Source organism: Rhyacophila brunnea, unplaced genomic scaffold (assembly GCF_057557595.1).
Source record: "Rhyacophila brunnea isolate RB1 unplaced genomic scaffold, BYU_Rbru_1.0 scaffold_11, whole genome shotgun sequence".
Taxonomy (NCBI): domain Eukaryota; kingdom Metazoa; phylum Arthropoda; class Insecta; order Trichoptera; family Rhyacophilidae; genus Rhyacophila; species Rhyacophila brunnea.
This window is the reverse complement of record NW_028232763.1, coordinates 20368418-20394822: the sequence shown is the minus strand read 5'-3', so window position 1 is coordinate 20394822 and position 26405 is coordinate 20368418. Positions and strand designations below refer to the sequence as shown.

The 26405-nt window shown below is 33.5% G+C and overlaps 1 protein-coding gene across 2 annotated transcripts in view; it reads right to left on the bottom strand.

Moving 5' to 3' along the window:
- The window catches only part of oaf (BRICHOS-like domain-containing protein out at first), a 200225-nt gene extending 175241 nt beyond the window's left edge, over positions 1–24984 (bottom strand). For both annotated transcript variants that reach the window (XM_085959872.1, XM_085959879.1), the window contains exons 1-2: positions 24786–24984; positions 23640–23753 (exon numbers count right to left, since the gene is read on the bottom strand). In XM_085959872.1, the coding sequence (XP_085815998.1) occupies positions 23640–23753; positions 24786–24893 (222 nt within the window). In that variant the 5' untranslated portion in view covers positions 24894–24984. The remainder of the gene's footprint in view (positions 1–23639; positions 23754–24785) is intronic.
- Positions 24985–26405: the final 1421 nt, after the last annotated feature.

Below are 26405 nucleotides of genomic sequence, written 5' to 3'. Positions count from 1 at the left end.
ACTGGATCCATAACTAATATTAATAGTATGGTTGCGCTTTTCATAGTGGACTGTAATTTTGTGACGGAATGATCGTGATGGTGGATGTGGATGCTGAGGGGAGTTACTTTAGGATGCCAGGCACTTACCTTTTTGTTGTTGTGGCTGGCTCCGTGGTCTGGTTGCATTATCACTCACTCGGTATTGTTTGTGGGGGACCCGGGGCGCGGTACTTGAATGTAGACTTTTGATGAATGATAATATATAAGATTGTTGAATGACAAGAGCCGGTATCACGGCTTGCCAGGTATTCAGAATTATCGCTTTTAGGTGATGGTCACACTAAATCAAGCTGACCCGGCCGTGGTCCACGAATAACTTCTGAATCAGTATACGCTTTATGCTTTACTCCCGACGGTCTATCTGTAACAAGCCTCGAACGCGCCCGCAGTATTCAATTAACTTGAGTAACTGCCTGTTTTTTAATCACGGTTTACTGATGACCCATGACTGCTGGTCGCCTGGTCTTGCGACAATAATTAGGAATTTGAGGTAGGTGGGAAATATAGGGATGAAAGCGACCATAATTGGCCCAACCATACTAATAACTAGAAAAAAATACCAGGTGGCAGGCACATTCTTGTCGATGCGCTTAATAATACTATTTTATATCATCAGCAAAGATATATAAGGTAACAGTACTCAAGCTAAAGAACGCGTCGATTTGAATAGGTACGATTGTGTATGCGCGAAATGGATATAGGTAGTTTGCGTTTTTGTATGCGATCGCGCAATAAAGACGCAAACTCTTTCGCATGAAAATCTACGTACGTCAGAAAGATACAGCTTAAGAGTTACAGGCAAACAGGCAGATAAATCAAGACAAATATACAACTCAATACTTATATGACTACAAAAAAAAATTGCATTAGGTACTTACGAATTTAAGTATTAGGTACATAAAAACTCTTTATCGCAGAAAAACAATGAAAACTCGCTTAATTGGTTACGCCGGATGCGAAAATCATAATATTTACGATCAAAATGATTTAAGTAAATACTTACTTTGTTCTTATTATTTTGATTCAGTACTGAATATACAAATAATTTTTAGAATGCAAAGAATTTTCATTAAAATACAAAGAACCTCAACCTACGTATATAATAGGAATAATATTGGCGTTCGTCTTTCGGTAAATGAGCGAAAGCTCTGCCCACTTAACCAGTGGTCCGCAACCGGTGTGCCGCGAGACGATGCTAGGTGTGCCGCGGAGCATTGCTTCCAAAAAAAACACAAATAATTTTCTATATTATACAATACTTACTTAATAGCCAAATTTGCGTACATGGCTGGTAATAGATTTGAGTACCTGCATAAACTTAATAAAACAATGCAAGGTCAGAATGAAAATATATTGACGTGATCTGATAAATTAGGAGTTAAGATAGAATCTTTCAAATGTACCAAAGGACATACCAGACCACCAATGAAAACAAGCAATTAATTTTTGATCCGTCTCAAAAACATTTAACTTTGCTTCAAAAGATATTTCATCATACAATCAATACGACTGGATGTGAAACCCTATAAATTCGAGAGTAATTTTTTGAATTGAGAAACAACGGAAGGCTAAAACTGAACTTCACCGATGTCCCATTGGGTATTTTCTGGATTTCGGTTAAGGTGACGCATCAGTGAAACGCCAAATAATTTCCAACTGTAGGCGCGACGAAATTTTGGACTCGCTGCCATTCACTGAGAGAATCTCGAGCGAGAAGCACGTCACTTTGCTGCGTGATGGCGACGGGTCAATTAATTCTAAAATCGTGTAAAGATGACTAAAAATGTTACCCATTTACTTTAAAAAGAAAACATGTCAATGAATATATTATTATTGTTACTAATAGAACAATAAACAGAACATAAAATGAACGTATGTTGGATTTATATGAAAAATAATATTTCGTTTGACAGGTGTCATTTGCACCCGCGACCCGCAGTCCGCGCATCGCCTAGTAACGATCTTTTTAGACCGTGCCTCAAGTAATGCATGGCCTTAATAAAGAATATCCTCGTATTTCTGACAAGGCTATCGCAGTTCAAGTCCCATTTTCTACGACATATCTAGGTGAGCAAAGTTTTTCAACTCAAATACTTAATGTAATTTAGGTGCATGTCCCCCACAAGGGGCTTTAGCCTGGGGGCCTAGGCTCAGGGGGGGGGGCGCCGTGGCAGGTCAAGCAGATAAGTGAGATAAACACAAATTACGAATTTGCTCTAATAGCAAAAAAACTCGCCTGCGGCTTCGCTGGCATTAATATTTTAAAACATACGATTGTGGGATACTTACTCGACAAATAATTATTCTTAAGAGGACGTTCTACAGAAATGGCCTTGAGAATTGAAAATATGATTTTTTAACATGTGGTCCATAATATCTGGTCTACTAGTTAATATAAAAAGGTCGTGTCAAAGTTGTTTGTGTTAATAAATTTGCTCTGTGACTGATCCGACTCATATTTCACATTTATTTCATCAGGGCTGTCGAAGACATAAATCATAATATATATTTATAATTTTAAATTTTTATTTATAATATATATTATTTAAGTTTTGTGCATCTAATGCCGGGTCCACACTGGCAACAAGTTAATTTGCTGGCAACCTCGTTAGATTTTACGATAATTATTGTAAAATTTCTTAAGCAATTATGGTAAGTATCGTAAAATTTAATGAGGTTGCCAGCAACTTGTTGCCAGTGTGGAAATGGCTTAATATCCACTGTGGTTCACGTAGTGGCATGGACCTGGGGTTAGCTAATTCAGGAAGTCAACACCCATGATAGAATTTTTTCCAGTTTTGGTTGCATTATATTCCAAAACTCTTCTGTAAAAATCGTTTCCGAGTTTATAAATGGAAATTTCTCGGTGTACATAGTAAACAAACCTACGAATAAAAAAGACAAAAAGGAACATACTGATTCATCGCAGTAAAATCTGGTAATCAAATTCGCCATTTTGAAAAGCGACGATTTTGCGTAAACAAATATCACGTGGTCTGTACGTGTGCGGCAAACTTCGAATGTGTTTGTAATTTTGTGCAAAGTGCGAATGTAATGTTTTCAAATAATTGATATGGATTAATTATACCATCGTATTATTTTCTCGAAATCATAAACATACTATAATAGTATTTGAGTATCAACCTATGTTCAATTTGAATTGGGTTATAATAATAATATACCCGTATATATATCAATAGTATGTTTGCTACAAAATCCACCCAAGTTATCAGTACGTTCTTGCACAGGTTTGATTAAAAACCATGATTAAATTAACATTTAAAAATATGAATGCTTAATATTATTTTGACAGCCCTGTTTTCTGATCGGCTTCATGTCGCAGGTGTTCATAAAATAATAATAATTCTCCGCGCGGCAGAAAATATCAGTAATAATAATAATATTTCTTGAAATAAAATCTCCGATGATTAGTGATTTTTGCGAAAAGATCGATTTAAATTGACGTAGTTACGACGCCGAGGTCCTGTTTATACTAAATTATATTTGAACGGCGGGCTCTTCAGCGGGCCCTTAACACGACAACTATAATTGAAGTGGATGTATTAATGAATACAAAAAATCGCTAAACATACAATCAATACCATTAATTTTACCTAGAACACCATTTGAAAAACGCTATTTTAAAGTATCACACTGTCTTTAACCTTAGCGATAGGTAGGGGGGGAGCACGGAAGATTCTGACTTGGGGTCCATGTTTTGTTGCATAAATTGTTTTACGTGTGGTATGCCGCGGAATTCTGGGAAGACCTTTAGTGTGCCGTGGGTAGGAAAGGTTTCGGAGCACTGCACTAAACAACTGCCTCAAGTCTACTTATTGCATTATCTCTACTACGACGATAATAGAAAACGTTTTTAAAGTCTGTCAACAGATGACTAACTTACTTAGGCATATGGTATAAAAGTTGTAGTGGTGCCTAAGCCTAATCCAGGCCAAAAACCATATGTGTGTGAACAAATGAACATTGCATGTACAAGCGAGTTTGGCCATGTTTGGGGGATCTTTTTTATGTTTCATCGGAAATAGCGATGTGTGGCCTATTGGAATGTTGTACTGGGTGAAGCGCGAATTTGTGCGATGAAGACTGCTTAGACTAAATTTAATTTTACAGCAATATTTGTAGGCGTTGACATGCATCGGGTTTTAAAACGGACATAATATGTATCTTGGTCTATACTAGGCATAATACATATATAATAAAATAATTACAAGATAAAAAGAACTTTTTATATACAACGTTCTTAAATTTTCTGTTGAATCATAATATAAACTTGACTTGACTAGCTTAAACGATCAAAAAATTTTGTACTTGATAGAAATACTGAATAATGAAATGAATATGAATATTGATTTCCATAGTAACGCACGTATATATTATTTAATAATTTAGTTGCTAGGACCCGCTAGCAACCAATAATGGTATCGAAATAACTTTTCATACAAAACAGAATAAACTGAAAATGAATTCAATTATACTTAAAGATGGCTAAAAGTATTAAAAAAATGCATTGGCATCGTGTTCTGATATATTCTAAAGGTTTCAAATGTCTAGCTAGTCGGGAAGTTATTTAACAATCGATTGCAAGATTTGTACCGGACAAACAACCACCGGACGAATAAGAATACGACCTAATAAAAACGTTGTAATAAACGTATTGTGTACGAACTTTGACGTAAACGTATATAATAACATTATTGTTTATTTTCCATTTCATAAGGCATAGCTACCTTACGAATGGCATTATTAAATTTATCCAGCGGTTTTCATGAGAAACAAGATAAAATCAAAAAGGCGTGACATGACAAAATAAGTTTAAGACTTTTCGGTGTCATAAAGAATAGAGGTATTTACGGGTGTGTTACAATCCCAACAAAGTAAAATAGAGGCACATGCGTGACCTTTCTCCGGAAACACAAGGTAAGTCAACAACCAGGGCGAGTGTTTTTATTGAATAAAAATCTATTTGCGGTGGTTCGACGGAGGAAATGCCACGTTTCCTCAGAGCCATCCCTTTTTATGGGACACAAATAATCCGATGAAATAACAATTTATGGAATGCGAGAACAATACATTGGAAAACAAACAATAATAAAAAACACAACGCGAAATTGTATTTTGCTTTTCGTTTCGAGACATACCTACCCCCGCACAAGTGCCACTTCATAGAAGGTTGACGATCATCGTGTGTATATGCCTGCTTGAGTTTACTTCCTGGAATAGAAACTTGTGCTTAGAGGCTATTCATGACGTCCATCTTCCTTCAGCTTGAGCTTTACTGTGATCGTAGCTTGTATTGTACGCTTCAGGCTTCTGTACTTATTTGTGAAGTATTTAAAAGGAAAATAAAATGCAATGATTCCAGACGCTTGCTTTCATAATAAAACAAAATAATATGATTCTTTGGAAAGATAGATATTAAATGTAGTAATTAAAAGTTCAGCAGTAATTGTGAGTAAATATTAAGTTTGTTTTTATATATATTTATTTATCCAATGTCCACTATTATTTATTAAAAGTTATTTTATAATCCATTGCAAACCAAATACCAAATCAAATAAATAAAAGCGATAATCGACTGTTTTTTATACCTACTACAATATTATTTCATAATAATATTTAACTATTCACAGTAATTATTTTATTTTTTATTTGACACCTTTATTATATCAAAAATACAATAATTATTTCCTTATTCTTGGACTATTCGACTTGGGTATGACATCGTTCAAGCCCCTTACATTTTCGGTATTTTCCGTTGTGACTACGGCATCCAATTAACCGGGAGAAAAATACCACCCGGTTGGCGGTTTTTTAACGAATAACTAACCGGTTAACCGGTTTAAACCGTCAGACTAAAAATAATATGTTGCATATTAAAATATTTATACTTTCAATTGTATTCCGACCCATAGTACCTATATCAGTTAAAATAATACACACCAAGCCCGAAGCTATATTATATAATATAACCTATGTACCTACTTACTCTCTCCGAAGATAAATTTTATTAGTAGGCTTATTTTTTGAGTAACCAACTGCACTTAGGATGTAAATTGTAAACTTAGCTGAGTAGTTCGTATTTGGGGAATCCTATTTTAATTTCAAAAAGGTTTTATTAGTTGAATAGCTCCCAGAAATAATAATAAGGATTGTTAGTTCATTGCTGAGTAGTAAACAAATATTAATGTAGTACCTATGTCATGCCCTAGGTCATATTTTTGTTGTCATACCGCGCTGCGCAGTTTTTCATGTGCCTTTTTGCATAGTTCTATTTTTTTGATGGTACAAATACCTACTAATAATTCGGTCGATTAATCGCGTAAAATTACCCGGTTTTCGGTTAGTTTAGAAACCTGTGGTTACCCGGCTTAAACCGGTTTGGTGTTCTAGCTGTGATGCTTGACGGAGTATATTAAAAGTTGTTGTAAACTCACAGCAAAAAAAATCACGCAGCTAATTGTAATTTGTAATAATACAATAATTACGAAAAAAAATGTTTAAAAACCCTATGCTTGCCGATGAATATTTGAACCAAGATATTAATCATTTAATAGCGTAATTTTAAACCCATTACACAATAATTAAAATTTAAGAAACCACAGTTAATAAGCATTTGACGGCAGTTGATGTATTCACAGCAGAAGAATCCGGATGATTTCACGACTATTGCATGTCCTTTGGTATTTGACGCAGTTCATTCATTCACCGTCAAATGCCTTCCAAGATATTTGTAGGTAAAAAACGATCGGAAACGCGAAGCATCCAATCATACGCATACGCAGATTCATGAAGAGGCTTAAGAAGGCTTTTGCATTTCGATAAAAGCGTTACGAGCATATTCAATAAAAATTAATATTGAAGTGTTTCATTATCACATAGGTACTGACTGTTATAGATGCATTTAATCAATTCAATCTTTAAAAAAAATCTCTTTTTTTTTAAACGGTACATGTTCAAACACGCGCGTTATCATAATATTACTCCCTACTTCAGTTTTAGTTTGTCAATTTATGGCTACGGCCGTATGTTGTAGCTTAACCACTGGGGAATGCCAAAAGAAATGGCGTATTTCAAAAAAACACTACCTTATTCTTAGGTCAATAATTATTATAAAGCAATCATTATTCGTTCGTAGGATGTTTATCACACTTGAATGGTCAAAGACATAGCTTATAATTAGTATCTTTAGAATTATCTTCAAATGTGTTAATCTTGCCCATTTTTTGAATAATAAAATGCCTAATTCTTGTCAAATTTGGGATCACAGAGATCATCAATATAATTTTTTATCGTAAATATTTCACTATAATAATGTCGACATAAATTATACTGATGGTTTTATAAATGCGTTTAAAAATTATAAACGTAAAAAATCTTAACACCACTGCACATTTATGTACTGAAATATGACTATATTCTAAAACATTAGAGCGAGAGGTTTAAAAGAATACTATTTTATGTAATAAAAATACTTTATGCAGTCATCAAATGTTTAAAATAAATATAAAGGATAATAAGGCTTCAAAATTATATAACTACAACGTTTAAGGAATGTCCAGAATCATGCTTTGAAAATAGAATAAAAGCTCCATTTTGACCTACGCTGAGCATGCCCCCCCTTAAAATACGAGGGTTGGTCAATAAGTCCTTAGAAAAGCCGACAGGTGGCGCGACTAGTACTGTAAGCGGTTTGTTTTCATGCAGCGGCACTACCGATTCAGTATGCTGCGAAGTTTCAATCAGATTGGTCGGGTTGTTGTGTGTTTCTCGTACATTTAAAAAAAAAATTTGCTTGTGGAAAATAGAAAAATGGAAAATGGAGAAAATTGAGTTTAGAGCTGTTATTAAACATTTTAATATAAAAGGGTTAACAGCAAAGGAAATAAAAAGTGAGTTGGATTTAGTTCACGGCATATCTGCTCCTTCACTTGCAACTATTTATAACTGGTTAAATGAATTTAAACGTGGTCGTACATCAACAAAGGATGAACCACGCTCAGGACGTCCTGTAGAGGTGACTACACCAGAAATGATCAATAAAATCCACGATATGGTGTTAAGTGACCGAAGATTAAAGTTGAGTGAGATAATTGAGGTTACAGGGATCTCAAAAGGTAGCGTCATTTCTATTTTACATGACAAATTGGGCATGAAAAATATTTCTGCAAGATGGGTGCCGCGTTTGCTCACAGTCGACAATAAACGCAATAGGGTGGTGGCCTCTAAAGCCCTGTTGTCGCTCATGCAACGCAATCCGGATGAATTTTTTCGTCGCTTTGTGACTGTAGATGAAACATGGATACACCACTATACTCCCGAGACGAAAGAACAGTCAAAGCAGTGGATTGCGAAGGCAAACCATGTCCAAAGAAGGCGAAAACCGTAAAATCAGCTGGTAAGGTTATAGCTACTGTATTTTGGGATGCACGTGAAATTATTTTCGTTGACCATTTGAAAAAAGGAAAAAAAATAACAGGGGATTATTATGCATCTTTATTGGACCAGCTAAAAAACAAAATTGAAGAAAAACGGCCTCATTTAAACAGGAAAAAAATCCTCTTTCATCAGGACAATGCCCGTGTTCACACATGTTTACGATCAATGGCTAAAATTGAAGAATTGAAGTTCGATTGGTCGACCACCCACCGTATTCGCCAGATTTAGCCCCCAGTGACTTTTTCCTTTTCCCAAACTTAAAAAAATGGCTAAGTGGACAACATTTTTTTTTCAAATGAAGAAGTCATCGATCGGACAAATGCTAATTTTGAGGACCTTCCGAAAACTTATTTTTCTGACGGTTTAAAAAATATTGAGAAACGTCTAACCAAGTGTATTGAGCTCCAAGGAGATTATGTTGAGAAATAAAAAAAAAATACAAAAATAAAAACTGTTTTAATGCTTTTTTCTAAGGAATTATTGACCCACCCTCGTAGCATATGTATCGTTTGTATGTTAGTTAGGCAGCTCTACATTACGATTTTTCGAAGAAGTCCTGCCAACAAATGTATTCTAAGTTACAAAATTACAATATAAATTATATCCATTCTCTTGGTTGTATTTTTAAGTCGTTACATAGTTCGGTTGTAATATTATACTGCCATGCTAAGTAAAGAGCCCGTGTTTTTGGTTTTAGTGAAATTGTTGTAGGAGAACTCAAGTTTTAAACTACCTTTTCTCTTATATAATGTCAAAACAATTCAACATTTTTACATAATATAAGATAATTAATGTTAGTTTAAAACTTGTGTTCTCTTATAACAATTTCACTAAAACCAAGAACACTGTAGTTTACCATGTTTTTATTAGCTCGTGTTCTTGTTTGTGCCGTAGATTTTTTCTTGTTTGTCCAAGATTCTTAACTAACTTCCCGACTAGCTACACATTTGAAAGAATCAGATTAGAATATATCAGAACACGCATTTTTTAATACTTTTGGCCATCTTTAAGCAGAATTGAATTCATTTTCAGTTAATTCTGTTTTGTATGTTAAGTCGTTCAAAGTAATATTTACTACTCACTATTATTAGTTAAATTAATATATACGTGGTTTACTATGGAAATCAATATGAAATGTCAAAATGACATTTCAGTATTCTATATTTATTAATCCATAGAATTGTCAAGTTTATATGATTCAACAGAAAATTTAAAAACGTGGTATATAAAAAGTTATTTTTATCTTGAAATTGTTTACTTATCAGGGCAAACGATATTAATTTAAAACAAATAATTTACTTTCGTTGATGTTATTTAGTGGTGAATCTGTGCCTTTCCGTAGCCTGAGGCATTACAATTATAAATAATACAATTAAACCATATCAGGTACAAGCAAATTATTAAATTAATTATTTTTGCACAAAAATGATGCGTGTTCAAACAAAGTGTAGTGCACTTTTTGTAGTGAAACACCCTAACTAAGTAAAAAATAAGGTTGATAGATTTCTGACACGCCTATTTCATTATCACTTAGTATAGGTATCTACTTCCTATATTGGGGGAAAACGCTGCCGAAACTAGTTATATGATAGATATAATATGGAATATCACTCTGTATTTGGATGAACGTTGTCATGAAGGAGTCGATCTGGCGGGCAATAATTGAGCATCCGTGTGAAAACATTGAGGAAAAGACGACGTTTTCAAGATTCAAAAGTATCAGTAGGTACAAACATTTTTCCATTTCTGAATATTTTTATAACGTAAAGTTAACCTATAATATGTGGTGTATTCCATTTCTATTATTAACAATTCGAATGCGCTTTACTTGATTTTTACAATTAGAAAAGTATTTTAGAAAACAGGTGTTTATATAGATTTTTACCTGATATGCATAAAATTAACAGAAATTATCGTGTATTACGTTTAAGACGTAGGCAACTTAAATACAGGTAAAATTAACGTGAACAAGTATACCTACATTTAAATGGAGTTACTTTTAATAATACACGTGTACTTACATGTTTTTTTTTTATTAAAACTACAATATGATTTTTACTAGAAGACCATCTGCCCACTACTTCAGTTTCACTGTAATTCACTATAACACAAAACAAAAACTAAAACGATTAATAATTAGATATTTAGAAACGTATAATATCTATGCATATTTGGAAAAAAAACTACGTCACTTGGCGAAGAAGAGAACCGAAGGATTCAGACAAAGAGTAGCACTGCCACATCTCTTCAGTATACTACAATGTCTTTGTGAGAAATGTATAAAAGACTAAGGCGTTAAAAGCAAAAGCAAAGAAAAACAACCTGATTCAACTCCCCGCATACGCAGACGACATAAGTAGATATAATCACTAAAACGGAATGCGACTTTGTTCACCTTTTTATTGAGACAATCTATGGCAGATGTGGGCCTAGAAATCAACCAACCTAAAATAAAATAGGTACTTAAGTACATTACGGTAAACTAGTGTAAATGGTCACCAGAATCCTGAATAGAATACAATACTTCGAAACGGTTCATGAATTTGTGTAGGTTCCTTAGATTTTTTAAGTGACTAACAATGTCGCATCACTATACCTACTAATAAAAATCAAACGAAGAATCGTGCCAGCAAATAGATGTCATTATGCACTGCAGAGACAGTTAAAATTGTAATATGTACTTACTAAAAAGTGAGTACTAGCCAGTGAGCATGCGCTGGCTGTCTTCGAGACAAAACTTCAACGAAAAATCTATGACCCAACCCAAGTCGACGGAGTGCAATCATTAATTATAATATATTATATTGAACAAAAATGAGAGCATAACACGCCATTTATAAAATAGATTACTTGGGTGTACAGGATACACGCAGCGCATGGATAATTCGTATTGTTATAAAAAAGGCTACAAAGGGCGAAGAGGGGTTCAACATCTTAGGCTTTTATATCAGGAATATTGGCGCCGCTAACAGCGGAAAACTGAGACGCTAAAACATTTGCCATGTTCAATAACTCCACTATGTTGATATATCAAAGGATTTGTAGATTTTCTGTTCAAAAGACATGTTTTCAAAACAACAGTAATTTTACTACGTTTGCTATCTCTAGCGACAACCAGAAGAAATAATATGAATTGCTATATATATAGGTAAAAATACAGAAGAGAAACAACAGCATCCGGCGAACGGGGGAGGAAAAACATTTTTGTTATTCAACATTTCTTTACGGTTTTTTTTTCTTTCACTGAGCGATTTGTTGTGTCGCATTTATTCGTATCGAAAACAGTTTCACACTGTCTTTTATATTATGTCGTATGATATATCATTTTAACTATTTAAATTTGATAATAATATGGTCTTAAAATATATTCACATGAGTCATGACGTATGACTTTAAATACTGGTTCAAAATCATAAACAATAATTTTAATTAGTTGTATTATAAATAAATAATATACTCATATAATATTATTATAAAATAAAAACATAACATTATATGGTTGTATTTAACTTAATCTGTGTCTGTGGTAAAACATTTATTCGTGTTCGGGCGGTCGATATTTTCCGCCCGTTACAATGTGTTTTAATTAAGAATAATTAAGTAATAACCGAGAGTGTGAAAATGAATCTGTCACGTGGCATCGCCCGCTTTAATTAACGCCTGACACCTAACAACGTGAATTTTTCCTCTCAGATTTTCCAGACATTTTCATTAGCGCTGTTGTCCATTAAAATGATCGCAAGTACGCTGTGTTATTTTCCGGCATCACGCGAGCCTCGCCGTTCCCGTGAAATCGGTAATGCCATATTTTTCTGGAGAGATGTTTATCACAAGACTTTGGTAAATTTTAAGTGATTCTAACGGCTACGTGTACTGGCATACTTGATCAAATGAAATAACAGTTGTGCTAAATAAAAAAAATCATACATTTATTTTCCAGGCGTGCAAAATTTTAGATAATACATACACGTCAGTATCAATAAAATATATATCTCAGTAGGAAAACTATGACAGATTAAAAAAAATATTTTTAAATATATTTATTTAGAACACTTAGAATTAAGTGCACATTTTCCATTTCTCCTGGATTATTAGATTAGATGGAGTATTATATAATTTCAGTAAAAATACGTTATTCATTATAGACAAAACCCCTTTTCGTATTTTTTTGCCAATTGTAAAAAGTGTAAAACCGCTGCTAACTAATTGCTGACTTTTGGTACTACAAACGCAGTATGTCTTTTTCAGACAATCTGTGTATTAAAAAAAATTTAAATACAACTGTTATTATGAAAAGTACGTAGATTGTAAATTTTGGGTTTTAGTTAAGTTGGTTATGTGTATATTTTATATCCATAAACAGAAAATGTATTTTCAATAAGTTGCAGGAAGAAATCAACAATGGAAATGCAAACGTTCACACTATTTACAAGCATCAAAAGTGTGATGTTACGGCTTCATTCTTTTGTTTTTTAAACCATAAAGATTTTTTTATTATAATATTAATATATAAGATACGTAATGTGGAATACATATATCAGAAATATAGATATTAGAAAAAATATTTTTATAAGATATTAGTACTGAATGGGATTCGGGCTCACATCTATCAGATTCCGGCGAATGTACTTTACGAATGAAGCAATATTAATCACGCCTAAATTTACTAATAACTATAAGTGTCAGGTGTTATCTCGAATTCTGTTAATATTAGCGACCATATTTTGTGATTTTTTTTTTAATCATGGTATTAATAATTGGTTCCTAGCTGGCATCAGGATCTCGCCAAAATTTAGTCTTAACGTAAGTACTTACTTTATAGTTTAAAATTTTAATTAAATATAAGTTCACATTCTATACAGTTTATTGCTCTTTGTAGAATCACATTCGGAATTGTCTTTTATTGTTTCCATGAAAATATGGTCACCATTACGTATAATAAATATACAAGTAGGTACGAAAGGTTTGAATAAAATGTTCTCCATGTGAATAGGATCCCTTGTATGTAAGTACCTCTTGCCTTCTATTGTGTGTTATTAAATTGAAATAAAGCTGTTTGCTTAGGATAGAAACCACAATATTAACAATTTCTATACATAGATATTCGCATCGATAAAGCAAGTACATACATAAATGTTTCAAGTAACAACCCAATTTATATAGGTTAGGTACATACAATTAAAATTATGCTATGTACCTTACAACAGAAGGAGTTGTTACTTGCTTTTATCGATTATCTACTAACTCTATGTTAGCATAGTCACTAATAAATGATTCATTCATCCACTTATTGTATGTACATTTTCTGGCTTTCGTTCATTAAATAATTAAAAAAAAATATGTAGGTAAGTAGGCATGTTTACTTCTTATAAGAACTAATTAATATTTCAAACAGCTGCTATATATTCAGGTACTTATGTACAATTTTTCTGGCTTTCATTTTTTGAATAAATAAAATATATTACTTTTTTTTTTTTTGAATTATTAATAACCATGTCCTTGCTTTTTCGTACAAGGTGGTTGTTAGTAATTTTGAACAATCACAAACACCCAGGCTTTGAGAAAAACACATAAATGTTTTTGTCGTGACCGGGAATCGAACCCAGAACTCTCGGGTGGAAGGCCAGCGCCTTACCCACTGCACCACGAGAGCCGCCTAAATATATTACTTACTTATATGTATACATATTCACTTCGTTTAAGAGCTAATTTATCTTTCAAACACTTATATATTTCGGTATGTACATTTTTTCTGGATTGCATTGTTTGAATAAATATAATAAATTATGCGTAGAGCGTAGGCATGTTCACTTCTTATAAGAACTAATTTATTTTACTTAAGTACGTAGGTATATACAATTTTTCTGGCTTTCATTACTTGAAACGAATACCCAGCATAACAAAAGCACCCAACGGAAAAATAGGAAGATCGCAGAGACAACTTATTAATAATTTACATTTCGGAGTGTTTTAATTATTTACTGCGTATCTGACACATTTTAAAAGAAAAGAAAATATTTTTTATATATTAAATGTGCGTTCGTCAAAGGTTTTAATTTTACAATTACTTACAAATTATTTTATCGTTATGTTTAAGTTATATTTAAAGAGACAAAAAGATTTTTGAATAAATGTGTATTATATAGGTATAAGTGAATAAGATACTCTATATTTATTTTTTTAAAAAACATCGATTTATCTAAAAAAACAAATATGTGTAATTTCAAATCCTTTAAATTCATATTTATTCGAGATTCGTTATGGTCACAATATTGAAGCTCGATTTCATATAAATAAAACATATTTTAAGATATACCTACCTACACATTTTTATTTTAAAAAACGTTACTGGTCGATATTTTGTCTCTCCTAAATTAATATAAATTAATTAATTATCATCAAATCACAATACATTTATAGATTTCGTATATTATTAGTATTAATATATTAGTATAATATTCTATATAATATAATAATCCACTAATGGGTTATTGTCCGAGTGTTGTATTTACTTATCGTTTATCTCACTACAACAGGCGCTCTTCGCCATTACTGCCCATGCAGAAGCAAACCGATGATTTGAATCTCAAAACACGTCGTATTACCTACCTATGTAAATAACAATTTTAAACAATAAATATTTGAACCTGGATGCAGCATAATATATTTATATTATATCAGTATTATATTTTCAAATTTCCCACAATAATTATACATACTCATTTACTTAGTCGTTTGTGGAGTTTCACGCATGCTGTGGCATCACTGTATATACTGTTCAATATGTTTATATAGCGTCTGGAAATTCCTTGGTTGCTAAGGGCGTCTATAATTGAGAATTTTTTGATGGAATCAAACGCCTTTTCATAGTCTATAAAACCAAGATATAATGGCAGTTTGTATTCCTGGTAGCGCTCTATGATTTCCCTGATGACCTGTATATGATCCATAGTACTGTAGCCTCTTCTGAATCCGGCTTGCTCTCTTGGTTGGCTCTCGTCTAGAACTGTTTCGAGACGGTGTAAATTCCCCATTAACAAAGGTGTCCGGCAAGGTGATACCATTTCACCTAAACTATTCACCGCTACTCTTGAGGACTTATTTAGGAAACTTGATTGGGAGGAAAGAGGTGTTCCAATTAATGGGGAGCACCTCAGTTACCTGCGCTTTGCAGATGATATTGTTATACTCTCACAAGACCCGAAAGACCTCCAAGGTAGAATGCAAGAACTCGCGGATGTCAGTCAAACGGTCGGTCTAAAGATAAATGTCTCAAAGACAAAAGTGATGAGGAACTGTTTTTCGAACCCTGCGATTATCTGTATTTCTGGCACCCAACTCGAGCAAGTCAGCAGCTACGTCTATCTCGGACAGCAGGTGTCCAAAGACGGAAGCATGCACGATGAAATTGCTCGAAGAACAAAGCTGGGATGGAGTGCTTTCGGACGTCTGCATATTATCTTCAAGAGTGACCTACCATTATGTCTTAAGCGTAGGGTGTTCAACCAGTGTGTGCTACCCGTGCTTACGTATGGCTGCGAGACGTGGACCCTCAACACGAGAGATGTCCAAAGGCTAAGAGTCACACAGCGAGGCATGGAGAGGTGCATGTTGGGCATCACGCGAAAGGACCGTAAGAGGAACGAATGGATTAGGAAGCAGACAAGAGTACGCGATGTAATAGACGTTGCCAAACAGCTGAAATGGAGATGGGCGGGGCACATTGCTCGCCGAAAGGACGGCCGCTGGACAAATGCCGTCATCCAGTGGTACCCAAGGGGTACGAAACGGCCACAGGGTCGCCCTAAAAGCCGCTGGATTGACGAACTGGTAAAGTTCGGCGGAAATACGTGGCAGCGAACGACACAGGACCGAGAGAGTTGGAGAAAGCTTGGGGAGGCCTTCATACAGCAGTAGATTGACCCCGGCTGATGATGATGATGATGATGATGATGATTTACTTAGTCAAGTTGGATAAAAACAAATACTTGAGTATATTATCCTATCCTATAACAACATACTTAGTAGGTACTAACAATTACGTACACATGGTCAATATATTTAGTACAAACAATGTAACAACGCTATCAAGGTACTCTAGCAGTGACATAACAAGTTTAGTAGACAATCGGACACAAGTATGGTGATATATTATTGTGGAACCGCCACACCGATTTTAGCTGGTGCTCGCCAAATTGAATGCACAGAGCTTAACGTGTAGTAGTAGTTTAGATCGGAAACAATCTTGATTATCAATAAATTTTGAGCGCGGATATTACGGAATACAAATAATTAGCTACGCTGGATGACCACAAAAATAATCATTTAATAAGTCACACAGAAACAAAGTAGGTGAATGGTTATTTATATTAATAATAAGTTTAGAGATATCTCTAAGTATATATTTTCCAGCCTTTTAACAGTAAAAATAAGACGTGTGATATTCCACTCCGTTAATTTTTGATTCTAGGGTTTTTATTTCTATTTGATTCTAGGCGCGTTTGGGAAAACAGATCAGAGTGTATTTTTGGCGTGTGACGAAGTAGCGCGCGCCGATGTTACACGTTTGGCGTCTGACGGTTTATTATTATGATTATATTCATTTCGGTCTCGAGGATACATGCGCATATTGTCATTTATTAGTCGTTCAATACAACTAAGTAAACAGCACGTATTCTGAACATAACCAATATTGTGTTATAATACATAGGTATATAATATGTTTATAAACAAATTTCTGGAGACTATCATTCTACATTGTTAATTTATATTCATAAAACTTTATTTATATTGGAGTGTCTATTTATTTTTCATTGTAAAGATTGTGTAGGTACCTATCAAGATTTGAGGCTATATTTATGTAAGTATAAGTAAAATTATGTATCAATAAAAAAAATTGTGAATGTTGAGTTGGTAAATAATTCAACTATATTAAAAAAAATTATTAATTCATCATGGGCACTTCTGAATCGAACAACCGCTGTATGGCAAAGATGAGTTTTGGTCCAATACAATAATTAAATTACAATAATTATCATGTGCTATATGAGACACAGATGAATCGCGTACGTTTTCATCAATCTAATCCACTGTAATATTAATAGACTCTTAATTTAACTTAACTCCGACTTTAATGCGAGTACAAAAGTACACACACCGATTTTTTTTATAATAGTTACCATCTCGAAGTTGAAAAGTGAATCAATGATAAATCAAAAACTATTCTTCAGTACCAGAACGTCACACCAAAAATGTTGAGTAGTTCAGACATCCTCTACCAATCAAATTATGTAGCAACAGTCGCCTAGATTTAATATAAATGCAGTCGTCATAGCAAAAGAGGTGCTTTAGAATCCCACTTGATCCTATTTCCGGATTTTTTAAATATGCACTGAGCCAATAAGGACGATGACAACATACATGGTAGGTATATTGCATGTCGTCGAAAAATGAACTCTACCCTTAATAAGGGTGCATATTGCGAATTCGCGTTCATGTCGTTGACCAATAATTCTGCTAACGTATTCACTTTAATATTGAAATTGTATATGTGAAGGTGTGTCATGTGTTCTGTAGAAGTCGACAGGCACACGTCGAAACAGCTCTCAAGCATTTAGCTATCGGCGTGCGACATCCATTCAGGACTTTAATAGTAACACGCTGTATAGTTAGTTGCCACGAGTTTAGAGACATGGCGTTAAATCTACTAATTATCATATAAATCTATAGATTTTATACTTATATCGTAATATCGACGTACAGCGTGTTTCTATTACAAAAGAGCATCGTTTGGGTACAATATTTGCGACCCGACACTTTCAGCCAGACAGGATATTATGTGGCTCGGCAAATAGCAAATGTCATCCATATTGGCTATGAAGGTACAACACATTTTTTGCACAATAAAAGTATGTAGATACTTTTTACAATAAACTACATTTAAATCACCACATACCTACGTAGGTAGGTATATTTGAAAAGTTTAATTAAAAACCTTAAGTACTTCCAACATATATATGCACTATATAATGTATTACATACATAGTTAGATATAAGGATTGCAATACCGGTATTTCAAAACCGGTATTCCAGTATTTATCAATACCGAAATACCGGTTTTTAAAATCCGAAAAACCGGAATTTTCGGTATTAAGCACACTCGTTCACGTTTTTGAAAATGAACGATAAGTTATGTGCTGCTAAAATGCAAATATATTGAGTGAATCCATCAGAGATGAAAAAATAATATAACACATTTCATCAAAATATTTATATAAGTAATTGTCGCGATGAATTATCATAATATTATTTCGAAATAAAAAACATCCGTGACAAAAATGTTCAATTATTCTATAATTATTGATGAGTGGTGACTGTACAAGTGTTGAATTTAAGAAGCTTTTCCTGCAACCGGGCTTAGTTGCACTTGAACTTTGAGGGCTTCAGTTAAAATTATCAATATATTCAAATTATTTGTAAAAAATCACTAGTTATACAATTATGATAAATACATATTTTTAAATGTCAACCTAATAAATGTAGGTAGATATGTAGGTTTTTGCTATAAAATAATATTTTAAAAATATTTTCATCGCTATATTCATTGCTAAGCACCTACGTCTGTTTTTCAAATGTTTAAGAGGACGTTCTACAGAAATGGCCTTGAGAATTGAAAATATGATTTTTTAACATGTGGTCCATAATATCTGGTCTACTAGTTAATATAAAAAGGTCGTGTCAAAGTTGTTTGTGTTAATAAATTTGCTCTGTGACTGATCCGACTCATATTTCACATTTATTTCATCAGGGCTGTCGAAGACATAAATCATAATATATATTTATAATTTTAAATTTTTATTTATAATATATATTATTTAAGTTTTGTGCATCTAATGCCGGGTCCACACTGGCAACAAGTTAATTTGCTGGCAACCTCGTTAGATTTTACGATAATTATTGTAAAATTTCTTAAGCAATTATGGTAAGTATCGTAAAATTTAATGAGGTTGCCAGCAACTTGTTGCCAGTGTGGAAATGGCTTAATATCCACTGTGGTTCACGTAGTGGCATGGACCTGGGGTTAGCTAATTCAGGAAGTCAACACCCATGATAGAATTTTTTCCAGTTTTGGTTGCATTATATTCCAAAACTCTTCTGTAAAAATCGTTTCCGAGTTTATAAATGGAAATTTCTCGGTGTACATAGTAAACAAACCTACGAATAAAAAAGACAAAAAGGAACATACTGATTCATCGCAGTAAAATCTGGTAATCAAATTCGCCATTTTGAAAAGCGACGATTTTGCGTAAACAAATATCACGTGGTCTGTACGTGTGCGGCAAACTTCGAATGTGTTTGTAATTTTGTGCAAAGTGCGAATGTAATGTTTTCAAATAATTGATATGGATTAATTATACCATCGTATTATTTTCTCGAAATCATAAACATACTATAATAGTATTTGAGTATCAACCTATGTTCAATTTGAATTGGGTTATAATAATAATATACCCGTATATATATCAATAGTATGTTTGCTACAAAATCCACCCAAGTTATCAGTACGTTCTTGCACAGGTTTGATTAAAAACCATGATTAAATTAACATTTAAAAATATGAATGCTTAATATTATTTTGACAGCCCTGTTTTCTGATCGGCTTCATGTCGCAGGTGTTCATAAAATAATAATAATTCTCCGCGCGGCAGAAATTATCAGTAATAATAATAATATTTCTTGAAATAAAATCTCCGATGATTAGTGATTTTTGCGAAAAGATCGATTTAAATTGACGTAGTTACGACGCCGAGGTCCTGTTTATACTAAATTATATTTGAACGGCGGGCTCTTCAGCGGGCCCTTAATAAATACCGGTATTGACATTTTCATTCGGTATTGCAATCCTTAGTTAGATGGCTACCTACGTATTCATCATCATCGGCTCTATGTTTCTGTGTGGATCTACGCCACCTCCAGGACATTTGTCCACGCCTGCCTATCCTAAGCTGTATTTTTCCCGAAATCAAGACGTGTGATGGCATCTTTATTAACACAGTCCAGTCACCTCAACCTGGGTCTCCCAATGTTTCTTCTTATCTCCGAATGTGTTGTCATTAATACTATTGGGGCTGTATTCTCTCCATACTTGCGACATAACCTGTCCATCGCATACACCCCACCCCCACCTTAACAAACTGCGTTATTCTTGGTTCCACAAACAGGTAAGTACTTATTATATAACTAAATTAAAGTTTCTATTTAAAATTATAACATTATATACCAAATAAACCTGTTAAGAAACTTCTTTGTAATGGGGACAAAATCCACAACGGATTTTAAGTAAATTTAAAAAAAAATGTAGCAATTAAACAAAGAAAGTGACTTCTCACAACGTGAGGTGACTGCAAAGGCAATGTCTCAAGGATGGAATACACCAAGCCCCTTAAGAGGCTTCCTTTGAATATATTAGATATACCTTGACTGCGGTAGATTGTACTGTATAGACAGGTACAAAACATTCCTGAAGGTATGGCATGGGGGGAGTTTGTGGTAGATAAAAGGGAGTGAAGAGGATTTAAATGTCACACTAACGGCATAACGTTAAGTAACATATTGTGTTGTACGAATAACAATAAAACCACAACAAGAAATTCGAAGTATTGCAGTCGAGACGAGTTTGTATGTGCGACAGGACTTACATGCTTTTGGTTAGATACTTAACCTACACATTATCGAGAAACAACATGTTAATTATAGAATATAGCTTTCTATTTCTTATTAAATCTGTTTAATTTTTAAACGATTTATCGTAGTTTTTAAGTAACCAGTAAATGAGTATTTCACACTGAAATGGAATGGGAAAGCTACAACGTATTTACTCAAATCTACTAGTGTTTAAAATTTAAATATACATAGTATTATAATAATGATGATGATGATGGAATCATGGTTATTGTGCTGGTTTGAGTATTAATTATTAGTTACAAACAGAAACAGGTGTGGATCTTATAATTCCAGAGAGTTACGTTTTAAGTCATAAAACTGTACTAAACTTGATATAATAATATGAAATATTATTACAGCATTCATGAAAACGTCATAAAGTCTGCGATTAATGCTAGAGTTTCAGCATTTATAAATCATACGTAAGTATCTACCTGAATCTAAAATTGAACTTGTGAAGGATATTGTTCATGGGTACCTGTAAGACAGTGTAAGATAATAAGATTTGCTATTATTGCACTACGAGATTTTGAAGAAAACCCTTCAAACGTAAATAGTACCTACTCTGGTCTGGATCAATGTGTGACACTTTCACTTCGATTTATTCACGTTATCGACAGTATTTGATTCACAAGTACATAATATTTAAAAAGAAAATAATACATTTAAATTTATCGCGCGTTAAGGTGAATCCACCAGAGGCACATAACGGAAAAATACGAAACTTGCAATTTTGAGAAAAAAATATTGATAATTTACATTGTAAGTATAGTGTTTTAATTAAACCAAGGCGTATCTAAAAATAAAGTAAATATGTACCTACTTAATAAAATATGAATTCGTTAAATAATGGTCTCACCGTAATACTTATTAAGCAGGTACTTACGTATTATTATTTTTTTCGATTGATTTATTATGAATAAAACTCTACATTATTCGTACAATGTGGTTTTATGGTTATGTTTATCAGTACAACTTAATTTATAAAATATACTCTAATGAAGCGATAATGTTTTTGAATAATTCATAGTTTTAATGTAGATATTTAAAAAAACCCATTAAACCTACTTTTCTAAAAAATACACAATTTGTAACATGAAATTACTTTTATGAGAGTTACTCGTACATCGAATCTAATTTCGGTATGGTCACAATTACATCACATATTATTATTATACAGTGGATTTCCAAACTTTATATTTCTACGCCCCCTTTAAAAAAATCTAATCTTGGCACCTTCCCCCGTATTTCATAAAATAATACACATACATTGTTAACAGTAAAAACATTTATGTATTAATACAAAAAATGAAAAAACGAAATTCGACAGAATAATAACAAGTTTTTACTATAATTAAGTACCTATATGATAATACAGTACACTCTCAGTAATCCGCCACCCCAAAAACCAGACAAGTGTCCAATTAGTTAAAGCGGCGGATTATAGTGCATACATATACAAAATAATTATAGTAAAATTAAAACAGGTATTTCGTAAAAATAGTTTTTTTGAGAAATTTGTACTAGCAAATTACGGTTTTATTTATAACCAAAATCAAGTATTTACTAAATTATACATATTCATAAACTAAGATTATTAACTAAATATTCAGTGAGGCAAATATTCTTGAATGGCTTAGGATTCCTGTCTTTCCCTATGACCAAAAGCTTCAATTTGTGTGTCCCGGTTGCATTGAATCACCGCATTATGATGCGGTCCTTAGGCACTTTCCTCCCGGGTACATTACTTTCTTTGTGATGAACGTACTTTTTACGAAGGAGAAGTTTCCAAAATAAACCCGTCTCATCTGCGTTGTATATCTGTACGCGGCGGACTACTGAATTGGACAACCGAACACCGGCGAATTATAGAGCTTGATTTTGTGCTTTCAACTAGTAAAAATAACGGCGGATTATAGTAGTCGTCGGATAATCGAGCGGCGGATTACTGAGAGTGTACAGTATAAGTATTCATTTTTAATGCGATGGGCGTGCATGTTTATTAGCAGAAAGTTTATCAATTGTAGCTAATTCAGAAAATCCCGTTTCGCAAAATTATGTTACGAATGGCAGAATTACTTACTTGCATTGCTTTACTTTACAAAGTAATTCTTCAATTCAACTAAAATTGAACTAGAGTTTCACTCTGAAATTTTTGTTCAATCATAATCAATCCAAATTCATCATCTTGATCGCGCCTCCTCTTGCACTAGTCTGCGCCTTCCAGTTTCGAAATCGCTGTATACATAAAGTGTAATAGTAATAACTGCATTTTTGTTGTGATACCCACAAACAATTTATGTATTATGGTATTTATGAAAGTTATTAAAATCACACATGAAACATCTCTGTGATTGTCTTCATATCTCAATGTTGGGTCAGAAATAGACTAAAAATAAAGATAACCGTTGAACTTACATTTGTAAAGTCTATGAGCTGTGTGATGAGCGTCCCGTCCGGTCGCTGAAACTCCAATGTCACCGTGTCCTCACTAACATTTGAAGATATTGTCTCCTCCACAACATCACCACCCTAAGAAGATAAAATGTAACTTAGCAAATGTGGTTATTTAAGTATTTTAGATTAACTAGAACTTACTTGATTTACTGTGCACCACAGTATGACTGTGAGTACATCTAAGTAATAGCAATTTCTTCTGCTCACTGAAAGGATGAGGTGGATTATTTATGTATGCCTATATACCTACGTGTAATTAATACTTTAAACTTGTACTTAGTGTAGGTAAATACTTCACAATGTTCTCAGGTCAATATTTCTAATATAGTAGGTACCTATATGAGAATACTGAAAAAAAATTCCTATACCTATATACCTACTTAATATATTATTAAAATATATAAATAAGTGTTTACTTAACATAAATGAGACATATAGCTTTAACTTAATTATTCTTACTATAAATAAAGGTCATATTATAGTGCTCCATATCGTAATTTAATTTAAGGTGTTTTGAGATGAAAACCAAACCAAACCTAACACAACCTATGTACCTACTTATTTTTGAGTTACATTACAGTAGGTTGTTAGGTTTTGGTTTGGCTTTTCTTCTCAAAAGACCTCTATTACAAAAACTATATGGAGTACTATACAATTACTAAAGAAATATTCAATATTATAATAATGAATGCAATGCAATCATCTCATAGCACATAACCTATAAAAGTAAAGAAGCCTTATAAAATATGTTTGAATATTATATTTCGCAAATGCATACTCAGTTTGTTTGTATAAGAAAGAAATGTGTTAATTATTAATCAAATACGAACAAGCAATAGTTATTGGAATGTCCAACAGGACATATTTTTTTAATAAATATAATACATTGCACATTGTCTTATTGACAAGTTATGATTCTTATGAATGACAGAGAGCCTTGACAAAATTAGAGTATTGAAGAAATGTGAGAAATAAATACTGTTAACATGTAGAAATCGCGATATGCCTTGTATCAAATGTCAAGTTAACGTCATTGTTTGTTTCTGATAAATGACACAAACAACATAAAATACAATAGTAACAAAATCAACAAAACTGGTGAGTTACCTGATTTTTGACATTTATTATTAGTTGAGTATTTACAATATCTATCACAAAAATTACTAGCACCGAAAACAATTTCACGTATTGCCCACTTTTATTCACTTTGCACATTTTCACTAAAACCACGATAATAATTTATTTAGTATCCAACAAGTATAAACAGACACCTAGCGGCCATGTTACCAGCTGACAAACTGACAGTGCCGGTAAAGTTGCCAAGCGAACTCTCAAAATTTTCCGTACTAAATATGGGATATACAAAAAAATATTATATCCCCAAATTCAATCTATTTGGATATCCTGACTCCAAAAATGCAGACACTCTATTGGCGAGCCTAAAGTCCGAAGACAATAATTAATATTGAAAGGAGTTTTACCTATTATAAAAACTCTTATTATTCTGGTTGACTCTGAAGTCCCTTGAAATGTTGATTGTATTTTTGCCTTGTGTTCTCCTATGCTGGCCCTTTTTTACCCCCTTTTCTTCTCGATTATTTATCTCTCTGGTTGCTCATCTTGTTTAGCAGGCTGGCAGGACTGACGCTTCTATTTGTGGCGTCGCTTGTCTCTGCTTATTCAATTTGATATGTCTCAAGGAAACCAGGTAGGTGTTCTCTGGACTTCAGAGTCAACAAGAATAATAAGAGTTTTAATGGTAGGTAAAACTCCTTTCATTATTCGCTATTGACTCTGAAGTCCCTTGAGATATTTGTTTGTTATCTCCTGGTAAACCAAGATAGATCCTGCAAGATAGGATGGATGAAACCTAACAAGAGAATTAGGTATAATATATTCCTTGCTTTTAGGCTCAGTGCACCGGGCTGAACAGAGAGGTCAATATATTTTGTTCCCCCGCTGTAGAAGTCTGTGTGTCTATCGGTATCTGGTAAAATGTTTTAAAAGTAGCTTACTGGTGCCAATTACCTCTCTGCAGGATGTCATCTATGGGGTAATTCTCTAACCAATTTAGAGAGGCGACTGCTGATCGAGTATTGCCTGGTGATTCCTGTACACCTGCATCAGCGAGTACTGACTTCACCCAATTTCCGATGACTGCTCGAGTCGCAGGTTTTGGGGGGCCTCTTGACGAGATAAATAATGCCGGAATATTACCACCCTCTTCTCTTCTCTCATTGGAAACGCAGATAAGTTTTTGTAGCCAAAATACTGGATCGATGTTTTGTAAACTGGAAGCGTTTAATTTCCATCCAGATTGGCGGTGCCTTGATGTGTCTATCTTGGAACCAAGCACTGGCCATAGAGTTATATGGTCGCCATTATCGACTAGGCCATTATCCACTACACTGAGTAGGGTAAGGTCATGAACCCGATTATTACCCGATGCGAGTAATAATAATATAGCTGTTCTGCGTGAAACTTCATATAGGTTGTATACTAGTGGTGTTGTTTTCTTGAGGTAGTCTACGATTATTCTTGGATCCCAAATCGGTGGTTTTGTAGGTTTAGTCTTGCGGGTGGATATGGCTTTTAACATATTATGATGCACTACTATGTTACTGCTGATGTCTTTACTGATAATAGGTTTGCAAAATGTAGCTATGGCTGACTTATGTACAAGAATAGTGTTATATGAAAGACCTTCCTTATTGTATAAGTGACCCA